The following is a 13,212-nucleotide window of genomic DNA, read 5'->3' on the forward strand; positions in this document are numbered from 1 at the left end:
CCTAGACTTTAAGTGTCTCTGTGTGCATTTTTTAAATAATCAATTCAAGGAGATACATGTGGTGTATTAGAAGCAATTATTGGTACCAGTATTGTCTTAGAAACATGCTTGCAGTACTGCGGTCGGCCTTAAACTTTAGTGTCTTCAAAGAAAGGGGGCAGTCATTCTCCCCTGGTCTTGACAAAGTGATCCACTCGAACGTGCTCAATTTTCCCTTCCCTGTTCACCCACCCTGACTAGAATTTTTTTTGCCAGTGATAGATGTCTCTTTCTCTGTCATCTATGCTCAGACCTCATGCGTGTTCAAGACTACTCTGAAATTCGGAACCTCTGAGTTAAAAAGAGCATAGAGCCTCCTATTGGTTGATTCTGATCGTTTCTAAACGTCATCTTTCTACAACTAGTTTCCAAGTCGGACATTTCCAAGTTCTAAATTATCATGAACTGGGCTTTTATTTGAAGAAAAATGTATTATTTAAGAGAGAGTTTATTCATGACAAGTCGAAAACTCCGAGTTAAAATTAAAGCAAGTTATTTGCGTAGAGCTTCATATTAGTTGATTCTGACCATTTCCAATTGGGAAACTCGGACCTCATCTTTCTACAATGTGTTTACAAGTCGAAATGTTACGTTTCCGAGTTGTCCTGAATACGCCAGCTTTCCCCCAAATAAAACATTGTTTAAAAAAGATCCCAATACATGTGTTTATCACACCATAAAACAATGTGTGAGCTAATGGACATTATGTGTGTTTCGTTAGACGGCAATTGAGTCACTTGCTTCAAACGACGATGACAATTCCGCCACCCCCCTTTCCTGCTGCGTATCTGGAAAGTTCTCGGCTTTTCCTCCAGATGCTAGAACTAAGCAAACAACACAGCAACGTGGACCCCTTGACTTATTAGCCAAGCAGCTCAATAGCAAACATTCAGTTTGGAGACTGGTGCACAACGGTCGATATCCGGCATAATTTGGCGCTAAATGTGCGAAATATAGCTAACAAGACAAACGGATTCTTGATCTAGCTGATTTGTGGCGCAGCTCTCCTTTCCGAACCATAGTTATCTAGCTAGCTTGCGCCCTGCTAGCCAGCCGTATTGTTAGCTAGCTAACGTCAGCAGACATTGTTTCAGGCCAGGGGCTCCAGGGCTATGACTGCTGAAGAGGTGACCAACGAAGAACAGAACAACATCCCGATGGAGGGAGAGGATATCACGCAGAAGAAAGATGGAGGGGTTTTAAAGGTAACTGAGAAAGCTACGTTAGTTCGTCAGCTAGCTTAGCTAACGTGGGCTTGCCCGCTTACCTAGCCAATGCAATGAATGATATTACCAGAACTACGGTAGCCTAAACTAATTCTAACATTTTATTTTCGTCATTTGGTTACCTAGGTTAACTTAAGACTACTTAGATGGTTTTGCGCAGTACAACGACTGAATTGGCAACATTGGGTTTTGCCGTTTGCTAACGTTAGCCAGCGATAAACATGTTGGACTTACATGGTTAGCAAGCTAACTGCCTAGCTACCCACATCTTCGATAGCCAGCAGATCTATAACCTTTAAGTTCATATGTCTTGCCACCATGATGTTGGCCTACGGCCGAGACAATAATATATCTAAGGTATGCAGCACACACAGAAGGTGCTGCAACTGCCTCTGGTAACAACCGTGCAGCATTCCATTGGAGACCAATACACGCAACATCCAACAATTTCAGACTTTACTGAGTTATGAAATAAACGCATTATGCTCTAATCTATGGATTTCACATGACTAGGAAAACAGATACTTAAAAAAAAGGGGGGGGGTAGGGGCGTGGATCAGAAAACCAGTCAGTATCTGGTGTGACCATTATTTGCCTCATGTAGGCTACACATTTCCTTCACATAGAGTTGATCAGGCTGTTGATTGTGGTATGTGAAATGTTGGCCCGCTCCTCTTCAAAGGCTGTGCAACGTTGCTGGATATTGGCTGAAACTGGAACACAAATTCAATCCAGGGCATCCCGAACATGGTTGGAAGTACTGCCAATTTCTATAATGCCTTTTGGACATACTGCCAAATGACATTTTATGGTAGAGAAATGAACATTCAATTCTCTCGCAACAGCTCTGGTGGACATTCCTGCAGCCCGCATGCCAATTGTACGATCCCTCAACTTGAAGCATCTGTGGCCTTGTGTGACAAAACTGCACATTTTAGTGGCCTTTTATTGCCCCCGGCACAAGGTGCACCTGTGTAATGATCATACTGTTTAATCAGCTTCTTGATATGCCACACCTGTTAGGTGGATGGATTCTCTTGACAAAGGATAAAGGCGCAAGTACAGGAATGTAAAACAAATTAGAGAAAAATAAGCTTTTTGTCTGTATTGAACCATTTCTGGGATCTTTTATTTCAGCTCATGAAACTTTACATGTTAGGTTGAATTTTTGTTCAGTGTACTAGACCACATACATTGCTACAGCACCACTAATCTTCAGTCTCTACCTCACCTCCATCTCTAGTTGGTGAAGCAGGAAGGCACAGGGACAGAGCTGCCTATGACTGGGGACAAGGTGTTTGTTCACTATGTTGGCACCCTGCTGGATGGAACCCCGTTTGACTCCAGTCGTGAACGAGGAGAAAAGTTTTCCTTTGAGCTGGGCAAAGGTGTGTGTCGGTTAGTGTAGGCCAGGTGATCAAGGTGTTGGACCTTGATGTGGCTACTATAACTGTGTGTGTGTGTGTGTGTGTGTAGGCCAGGTCATCAAGGCGTGGGACCTGGGAGTGGCTACTATGAAAGTAGGAGAGATCAGCCAGCTGATCTGTAAACCAGAGTATGCCTACGGCACTGCTGGCAGCCCCCCGAAGATACCCCCCAACGCTACACTTGTCTTCCAGGTAACCCTCTGTCTGTTGTTATTTTGAGATACACATTCTGTGCCAACATTGACGTGTGACTTTGTAAGAGTGCTCAAATGGAATGTTTTGTGTGTGTTAGGTGGAGTTGTTTGAGTTTCGGGGGGAGGACATCACTGAGGGAGAGGATGGAGGAATCATCCGTCGCATCATCACTAAGGGAGAGGGATACACCAAGCCTAATGAAGGAGCTGCCGTAGAAGGTACGAGCGTGCACACACAAACGTATCATCAATAAGGAACAGGGATACGCCAAACCAAACTAAGACCTACCAGCTCTCACACACCTATCTTTCTCTTTCCCCTGCAGTGTGTTTGGAGGGCAGCTGTGAGGGCAAGGTGTTTGACAAGAGGGAGCTGAAGTTTGAGTTGGGAGATGGAGAGAGCCTGGGTCTGCCAAGCGGAGTGGAAAAAGCCCTGATGGCTATGGAGCAGGGAGAGGAGTCCCTCTTCATCATCAAACCCAAGTAATACCCACTACAAACCTAGTGTACTATGTTGTTTTGAGAAATGTGTAATTGTGTGTTTTCTGGGCATATTAGCCGAGTTGTCTGCACTCTATATCACAGGAGGTTGGTGGCACCTTAATTGGGGAGAACGGGCTCGTGTTAATGACTGGAGCGGAATGGTATTAAACACATGGTTTCCATGTGTTTGCCATTCCATTTGCGCCATTATGAGCTGTTCTCCCCTCAGCAGCCCCCTGTGCTCTGTATATCTAAGTGTGTGTGCGTGTGTGTGTCTGAAGGTATGGCTATGGAAACACAGGCAACAGCAAGTACAATATTCCTGGTGAAGCCACTCTGCAGTACAAACTCAAACTGACCACCTTCGAGAAGGTATGACCCTTTAGCCATATCAACTAGACGGTCCTGTCCAGAAACATCCCTTCTGCATTTTGTTCATGGCATTTCCACACATTTTGTCTACTGAACGTTCCCTAGATGTGTCTGGTGTTCTGAGAGGTGATATGCTAGCTGGCTGACTAAAGTATTTCCTGTTCCACAGGCCAAGGAATCCTGGGAAATGAACTCCGCAGAGAAACTGGAGCAGAGCATCATTGTCAAGGAGAAGGGAACACAGTACTTCAAGGTGGGTGTGTATTAACGTTTCTGTTGTGTGAAGGGAAGTAGCTTCAAACATTGGTGCAGATTTACACAGGATGTAATATGATATGTGTTTGTGTGTAGGAGGGAAAGTATCGCCAAGCGTCTGTCCAGTATAAGAGGATTGTGTCCTGGCTGGAGAATGAATCAAGTTTACCCGAGGGGGAGGAGCAGAAGGCTCAAGCCCTGCAGTTGGCTGCTCACCTCAACCTGGCCATGTGCTTCCTCAAGCTACAGGAACCAAGCTCTACTTTTGACAACTGTGACAAGGTACACTCACTCAGACACACACCTGACTGTATCTGAACATATCTGACTACCTGAATATTCCACACCACACTTATTCACCTATGGTTCCTGGTCTCTCTCATTCTTGTGTGTAGGCCCTGGAGCTGGACGATACTAATGAAAAGGCTCTATTCCGGAGGGGGGAGGCGCTGTTTGCCATGAAGGAGTTTGATAGGGCGAGAGCAGACTTCCAGCGTGTCATACAACTGTATCCTAGCAACAAGGCCGCCAAAAGCCAGGTACTGTACTAGAATGGTTTGTGTGCCTCAGTCGAAACTTCCCCCTCTTCTGGATGCCCCATCTCATGCCCTGCTGTCTGTCTGATCTGGGTCTCTCTGTTTTTCTGCCCTTCCAGGTGGCTCTGTGCCAGAAACAGATTAAGGAGCAGCATGAGAAGGACAAGAGGCTCTATGCCAACATGTTCCAGAAGTTTGCTGAGAGAGACGCTAAGGTGAGACAAACAGCCCTTAGCCCCTACACACTACACACTTTTCCTAGTCCTTCCCCACCACACAATTCCCCTTGCCCCAATGTAAGTGGTGATGGAATACTGAAGGAAACACAGAACAAGGCTGTAGTTCTCTAAATTAACCACCAGAGGGCAGACTAACTCACACGTACCATCCTATAGACAGGTTGGTTGTTAATCAACAAAACTGACGGTATACCACAACTTTGGTACTTTATCGATATTAGAAAATGAAAAACATTTTGGTGTTAGAATGTGTTAATTTCGGTAATTCTCATGTGTCTCACGGATCAAGTTTGACTATCTGCACAGTCGACCCCTTATTATAACAAACAACCTGCTTTCCTTCCATTTTGGACTTATTATACTGATCAACAACATTTGCATAGAAGTATCTTAATTTATAAATGACTAAGTGGATCGTGCCTGAATACTTTCCAAATGCACTGTACATGGCTGTGTCAGAACAATGTTGATGTTTAAAAAAAATAAAATAAAAAAAGTGTAACATGTAATGATATTGAACTTGAAAGGTGCCCAACGATTGAACAGAGCAGTAGCTGAGTTTCTGTCTGGATCAAGTGCCATTCTGTGACTTTGGTTAATATGTCTTGTTTATGTGGTATTGAGTATTGTGATACTAAACCTGGTATTGAAGTCAATTCTGGTACCATGACAACACTGCGCAACTATGGGGCAAAATATACTGGGTTGGCTTAGACTGTTGACAACATGCAAACTATAATTAGTCTCCAAATGTTTGTTGAAAACATAAATACATTTGCATTATGAGCACATGTCTCTCAAATACATTGTTATTTGAACCATATTAGCATAGACATGACATCAGTCAAAACACCTAAAAACAAGACATGGTATCATTAACGAGCCAGCTACAATTCCCTACATGGTAGCAGCTTGTCGTTGTTGCTAGCTATCTGACCATTCAGAATCATAACCACACACGTCTCCTGGCCACAGACGCATCAATTTCATGACATTGTCAGCCAACCTGTCTATGAAGCTACATCACCTCTGAACATTGAACTAAACTGTATTAATATCTCTCTTACTCTCTCTCTGCTGTGATGATCAGGAGGAGGCTGACAAGGGGATGGAGAACGGAGGAGGGATGGAGGTGGAGGAGAATGGAGGACAGGAGTAATGACTGCTGGAGACAGATGTGGTAGTCTGTCTGTCATGAAGACTTTTAACTTCAGACATTTGTGTTTCTAAAGAGAGAACGTGTTCGTGTGTTTGAGAGAAGTGCATGTGTGTCCATGGCTCGACTGTATCTCCTGTGTGTCTGTGTGCTATCATCATGGCAGCTAGCTGGCTGGGTGGGCCTTCTGTAGCTGACTGCACTCCAGAGGTGTGGCTAAAAGGATTCCCCCTCCCCTCCCTCTGGTTAGCATGTAGCAGGCTGCCCCCTCCCTGCACGCCCCTACTCAGACTTCTTTGCTTAATGGAGTTGGAAGCTCAGTACTAGATGTGTGTAATCACCACCCCCCCTTCCAAGGCCAACTAATCAATTCCTGGGGACTGCTCCCTGTGTGTGTGCGACTGTCTGCTGACCGTAGCAGCACCCTCTCTAGCAGAAGTCATGCTCACTAAACAATTGCTCTCTGCTTCTCAAACACTGTTGTATGTTCTTACCCTGGGTTTATGATTTCTCTCTTTAACTGTTCTTAATGGGATGATTTACTTCACGACTGGAAAGTATGTGTGTGTATGTGTAGTAGCTGATATGAACTAGCAGCTTCTCCTGGTCGAACTCAGCCAGTATAAAGCTCAGTCAGATTACATATATAGTCTTATTATAGTCTATGGCTGCATCCCAAATCACACTCGATACCCTGTAGATGACATATGTCCAACTTTTTGACCAGTGCCCTTTGTCTAACCTGAGGAGGCTGCTATAAAGTAGTGCACTATATAGATAATGGGTGTCATTTGAGATGCAGACTTACAGCATCCAGCTCCAGCGGACCTGGCTCTAGAATAATACCTGATTCAGCTAATCACAGTCCTGTATAGCAGTTGGTTTGTAGAATCAAGTGTGTTGGAACAGGACAGAGCAGCTAGGGAGTGAGATTGGTCAGTGGGTGGGGTTTGGGGTGTCAAATTCTTGTGTTGATGGGGGGTCTTTCTGATTGGAGCATTACGGTTGGTTCTCTGTAGGATCTAATAAACAGAAATGACTCAAACTCTTGTTTTTGTGTATCCACATGTTTTGTACAATACAACTTTCTTTGGCCAACTGTTAAATCAGAAATGCATCTTCTGCCCCCCCGAAATGCATCTCCCCAGTGGTGAAAAAAGTACCCAATTGTCATACTTGAGTAAAAGTAAAGATACCTTAATTGAAAATAACTCATGTAAAAGTCACCCAGTAAAGTACTACTTGAGTAAAAGTCTAAAGTATTTGGATTTAAATATACTTAAGTATTAAGTAAAATAAATGTATATTCCTTTATATTAAGAGAACCAGATAGCACCATTTTTTTCCTTTATTTTTTTTTAACGGATAGCCAGGGGCACACCAACACTTGGACGTTATTTACAAACAAAGCATTTTTGTTTAGTGAGTCCACCAGATGAGAGGCAGTAGGGATGACCTGGGATGTTCTCTTGAAGTGTGTGAATTAAACCATTTCCCTGTCCTAAGCATTTGAAATATAATCAGTACTTTTGGGTGTCATGGAAAATGTATGGAGTAAAAAGTACATTATTTTCTTAGGAATGTAGTTAAGTAAATGTTGTCATATATATATATAGTGAAGTACAGATACCCCAAATAACTTAAGTAGTACTTTAAAATATTTGTACTTAAATACTTTATGCTACTGCTTCTCTTCCCCCTACCTCCCCTACACTGATTTGAAGTGTGTGACCTCAATAATGGATCATAGCTTTCACCTGGATTCTCCTGGTCAGTCTGTCAAGGAAAGAGCATGTGTTCCTAATGCTTTATATATACCATACAAGCGCATTAGAGGAAATTATGTATCTTTATGAATAATCCATTTTCACCATGTCTGAGTATGTATGGTATATCTACAGCCTAGCCAGAGTATCTATGGATAGTCAACAGAGGACATCAACATGCCAGAGGATGTACCCATTGGACTTGGGGCTCTGCTCATATATATATATATAATCTGCTTTTCCATTAAAATCATAATAAACACGGACAACTAAAATATTGTGATACTGATTATTATTATTAACAATAATAACAACAATAATAATGCTTAAAAATAAACCCTCTTCGAGGAACCATTAATGGGGGTTCTTTGAAGAACCACCGTTCTTCTTCGAATAACTTATAGGGGTTCCCCGGCAGTTTCAATTTGAAGAACCCCTAAAATAGGGCTATTTACCGATAGACTATGTACAGCTGCAGCGATCGGTTAGCTGCTCAGATAGCAGATGTTTGAAGTTGGTGAGGGAGATAAAAGTCTCCAACTCCAGCAATTTTTGCAATTCGTTCCAGTCACAGGCAGCAGAGAACTGGAACGAAAGGCGGCCAAATGAGGTGTTGGCTTTAGGGATGATCAGTGAGATACACCTGCTGGAGCGCGTGCTACGGATGGGTGTTGCCATCGTGACCAGTGAACTGAGATAAGGCGGAGCTTTACCTAGCATGGACTTGTAGATGACCTGGAGCCAGTGGGTTTGGCGACGAATATGTAGCGAGGGCCAGCCAACTAGAGCATACAGGTCGCAGTGGTGGGTGGTATAAGGTGCTTTAGTGACAAAACGGATGGCACTGATAAACTGCATCCAGTTTGCTGAGTAGAGTGTTGGAGGCAATTTTGTAGATGACATCGCCGAAGTCGAGGATCGGTAGGATAGTCAGTTTTACTAGGGTAAGTTTGGCAGCGTGAGTGAAGGAGGCTTTGTTGCGGAATAGAAAGCCGACTCTAGATTTGATTTTCGATTGGAGATGTTTGATATGAGTCTGGAAGGAGAGTTTACAGTCTAGCCAGACACCTAGGTACTTATAGATGTCCACATATTCAAGGTCGGAACCATCCAGGGTGGTGATGCTGGTCAGGCGTGCGGGTGCAGGCAGCGAACGGTTGAAAAGCATGCATTTGGTTTTACTAGCGTTTAAGAGCAATTGGAGGCCACGGAAGGAGTGTTGTATGGCATTGAAGCTCGTTTGGAGGTTAGATAGCACAGTGTCCAAGGACGGGCCGGATGTATATAGAATGGTGTCGTCTGCGTAGAGGTGGATCAGGGAATCGCCCGCAGCAAGAGCAACATCATTGATATATACAGAGAAAAGAGTCGGCCCGAGGATTGAACCCTGTGGCACCCCCATAGAGACTGCCAGAGGACCGGACAGCATGCCCTCCGATTTGACACACTGAACTCTGTCTGCAAAGTAGTTGGTGAACCAGGCAAGGCAGTCATCCGAAAAACCGAGGCTACTGAGTCTGCCGATAAGAATATGGTGATTGACAGAGTTGAAAGCCTTGGCAAGGTCGATGAAGACGGCTGCACAGTACTGTCTTTTATCGATGGCGGTTATGATATCGTTTAGTACCTTGAGCGTGGCTAAGGTGCACCCGTGACCGGCTCGGAAACCAGATTGCACAGTCGAGAAGGTACGGTGGGATTCGAGATGGTCAGTGACCTGTTTGTTGACTTGGCTTTCGAAGACCTTAGATAGGCAGGGCGGGATGGATATAGGTCTGTAACAGTTTGGGTCCAGGGTGTCTCCCCCTTTTAAAGAGGGGGATGACTGCGGCAGCTTTCCAATCCTTGGGGATCTCAGACGATATGAAAGAGAGGTTGAACAGGCTGGTAATAGGGGTTGCGACAATGGCGGCGGATAGTTTCAGAAATAGAGGGTCCAGATTGTCAAGCCCAGCTGATTTGTACGGGTCCAGGTTTTACAGCTCTTTCAGAACATCTGCTATCTGGATTTGGGTGAAGGAGAACCTGGAGAGGCTTGGGCGAGTAGCTGCGGGGGGGTGGAGCTGTTGGCCGAGGTTGGAGTAGCCAGGCGGAAGGCATGGCCAGCCGTTGAGAAATGCTTGTTGAAGTTTTCGATAATCATGGATTTATCGGTGGTGACCGTGTTACCTAGCCTCAGTGAGGTGGGCAGCTGGGAGGAGGTGCTCTTGTTCTCCATGGACTTCACAGTGTCCCAGAACTTTTTGGAGTTGGAGCTACAGGATGCAAATTTCTGCCTGAAGAAGCTGGCCTTAGCATTCCTGACTGACTGTGTGTATTGGTTCCTGACTTCCCTGAACAGTTGCATATCGTGGGGACTATTCGATGCTATTGCAGTCCGCCACAGGATGTTTTTGTGCTGGTCGAGGGCAGTCAGGTCTGGATTGAACCAAGGGCTATATCTGTTCTTAGTTCTGCATTTTTTGAACGGAGCATGCTTATCTAAATGGTGAGGAAGTTACTTTTAAAGAATGACCAGGCATCCTCAACTGACGGGATGAGGTCAATGTCCTTCCAGGATACCCGGGCCAGGTCGATTAGAAAGGCCTGCTCACAGAAGTGTTTTAGGGAGCGTTTGACAGTGATAAGGGGTGGTCGTTTGACTGCAGCTCCGTAGCGGATACAGGCAATGAGGCAGTGATCGCTGAGATCCTGGTTGAAGACAGTGGAGGTGTATTTGGAGGGCCAGTTGGTCAGGATGAGGTCTATGAGGGTGCCCTTGTTTACAGATTTAGGGTTGTACCTGGTGGGTTCCTTGATGATTTGTGTGAGATTGAGGGCATCTAGCTTAGATTGTAGGACTGCCGGGGTGTTAAGCATATCCCAGTTTAGGTCACCTAACAGAACAAATTCTGAAGCTAGATGGGGGGCGATCAATTCACAAATGGTGTCCAGGGCACAGCTGGGAGCTGAGGGGGGTCGGTAGCAGGCGGCAACAGTGAGAGACTTATTTTTGGAGAGAGTAATTTTCAAAATTAGTAGTTCGAACTGTTTGGGTATGGACCTGGAAAGTATGACAATACTTTGCAGGCTATCTCTGCAGTAGACTGCAACTTCTCCCCCTTTGGCAGTTCTATCTTGACGGAAAATGTTATAGTTGGGTATGTAAATCTCAGAATTTTTGGTGGCCTTCCTGAGCCAGGATTCAGACACGGCAAGGACATCAGGGTTAGCAGAGTGTGCTAAAGCAGTGAGTAAAACAAACTTAGGGAGGAGGCTTCTGATGTTGACATGCATGAAACCAAGGCTTTTTCGATCACAGAAGTCAACAAATGAGGGTGCCAGGGGACATGCAGGGCCTGGGTTTACCTCCACATCACCCGCGGAACAGAGGAGGAGTAGAATGAGGGTGCGGCTAAAGGCTATCAAAACTGGTCGCCTAGAGCGTTGGGGACAGAGAATAAAAGGAGCAGATTTCTCATCTCATTCGCAATTTATTTGACCATTTATGCACGCATAATCAGACAAACTGTAATGCAAAAATCCAGTTTGCATAATTGTTTTATTTAAGTACTATTTGCCACATTTAAAATTAAAATAGTAGCCTAGTGGTTAGTGTTGGGCCAGTAACTGAAAGGTTGCTGGATCGAATCCCTGAGTTGACAAGGTAAAAATCAGTCGTTCTGCCCCTGAGCAAGGCAGTTAACCCACTGTTCCGTGGATGTCGATTAAGGCAGCCCCCCGCACCTCTCTGATTCAGAGGGTTAAATGCGGAAGACACATTTCAGTTGAAGGCATTCAGTTGTACAACTGACTAGGTATCCCCCTTTCCTTTCCCATATAAGGAAATCAGTCCATTTAAATAAATTCATTAGGCCCTAATCTATGGATTTCACATGACTGGGAATACATATATGCATCTGTTGGTCACAAATACTGTTAAAAAAAATAAGGTAGAGGCGTGGTCAGAAAACCAGTCTATCTGGTGTGCAGTGCAACACATCTCCTTCGCATAGAGTTGATCAGGCTGTTGATTGTGGCCTCTGGAATGTTGTCCCAATCCTCTTCAATGGCTTTGCGAAGTTGCTGGATATTGGCGGGAACAGGATTACGCTGTGGTACACGCCATTTCAGAGCATCCTAAACATGCTCAATGGGTGACATGTCTAGTGAGTATGCAGACCATGGAAGAACTGGGACATTTTCAGCTTTCAGGAATTGTGTACAGATCCTTGCGACATGGAACCGTGCATTATCATGCTGTCGCATGAGGTGATGTCAGCGGATGAATGGCATGACATTAGGCCTCAGGATCTCGTCACGGTATCGCTGTGCATTCAAAATGCCATAGATAAAATACAAATGTCTTTGTTGTCCGTAGCTTTTGCCTGCTCAAACCATAACCCCATCACCACCATGGGGCACTCTATTCACAATGTTGACATCAGCAAACTGCTCACCCACACAACGCCATACACATGGTTTGTGATTGTGAGGCCGGTTGGACGTACTGCCAAATTCTATAAAACATTGGAGGCGGCTTATAGTAGAGAAATTAACATTCAATTGTCTGGCAACAGCTCTGGTGGACATTCCTGCAGTCAGCATGCCAATTGCACGCTCCCTAAAAACTTGAGACATCAGTGGCATTGTGTTGTGTAACAAAACTGCACATTTTAGAGTGGCCTTTTATTGTCCCCGGCACTTTGTGGAAAATGTGTAATGATCATGCTATTTAATCAGCTTCTTGTTATGCCACACCTGTCAGGTGGATGGATTATTTTGGTAAAGGATAAATGCTCACTAACAGGGATGTAAACAAATTTGTGCACAAAATTTGAGAGAAATAAGCTTTTTGTGCATATGGAAAATGGTAGGCCATGACATTATCAGGTGTCTCTACTTCCTGTTTCGGTCACACACACACACTGGTGTCCTAGTTTCCATCTCAAATAATAAGTAAACAGATGAAGATCACATGCTATGGCTGGAGAGAAAGAAGGGGAAAGCAGGACAGGTTAAAGCAACATGATGGAGGCCGAGGCCAGATATTAGCTTTCACCTGCTCTTTGACATTAATGTAACGGAATAGAGATTCCTGCTGAATGAATTGAATATTGAGCTACATGAGTTAGGGTTCTTATTTTCTAACATATGCCCTTACAACCTAGCATAAAAATAATTATGTATGAAGATTGAAGAATTGACGCTAACCTGTTACGGCATTAACACAATCTGCCTCTCCAGGGTCACAAAGGGTGGAAAAAGTAGCCAATTGTCATACTTTAGTAAAAGTAAAGATACCTTAATAGAAAATGAATAGAAAGTAAACTTAAAAGTCACCCAGTAAAATACTACTTAAGTAAAAGTCTAAAAGTATTTGGTTTTAAATGTACTTAAGTATCAAAAGTAAAAATATGAATACTTTTCCAATCCTTATATACCACACAGTAAAAAATGTATGGATAGCCAGGGGCACACTCCAACACTCAGACATCATTTAAAAATCGAAGCATTTGCATTTAGTGAGTCCTCTAGAT

General features: G+C 44.1%; 1 protein-coding gene across 1 annotated transcript; it reads left to right on the forward strand.

Annotated features, from left to right (window-relative positions):
• The first annotated feature begins 794 nt into the window (after nt 1-794).
• On the forward strand, nt 795-6,972 carry fkbp4 (FKBP prolyl isomerase 4). The gene is made up of 11 exons (XM_029634397.2): nt 795-1,244; nt 2,509-2,653; nt 2,742-2,884; nt 2,985-3,105; nt 3,213-3,369; nt 3,651-3,741; nt 3,911-3,994; nt 4,093-4,278; nt 4,392-4,535; nt 4,652-4,747; nt 5,862-6,972. The coding sequence occupies exons 1-11, from the start codon at nt 1,152-1,154 to the stop codon at nt 5,928-5,930; spliced, it is 1,329 nt and encodes a 442-aa protein (XP_029490257.1). The 5' UTR covers nt 795-1,151; the 3' UTR covers nt 5,931-6,972.
• The last annotated feature ends 6,240 nt before the right edge of the window (nt 6,973-13,212 follow it).

This window comes from Oncorhynchus nerka, linkage group LG25 (assembly GCF_034236695.1).
Source record: "Oncorhynchus nerka isolate Pitt River linkage group LG25, Oner_Uvic_2.0, whole genome shotgun sequence".
In the NCBI taxonomy this organism is placed as follows: Eukaryota; Metazoa; Chordata; class Actinopteri; order Salmoniformes; family Salmonidae; genus Oncorhynchus; species Oncorhynchus nerka.

Excerpts from the sequence above, each read along its gene's own strand:
- fkbp4 (XM_029634397.2), top strand. The coding sequence starts at position 1,152 with ATGACTGCTGAAGAGGTGACCAACGAAGAACAGAACAACATCCCGATG. Across the intron at positions 4,279-4,391 it reads CTTTTGACAACTGTGACAAG|GCCCTGGAGCTGGACGATAC; the intron begins GTACACTCACTC and ends TCTTGTGTGTAG. Across the intron at positions 4,748-5,861 it reads TTGCTGAGAGAGACGCTAAG|GAGGAGGCTGACAAGGGGAT; the intron begins GTGAGACAAACA and ends TGTGATGATCAG.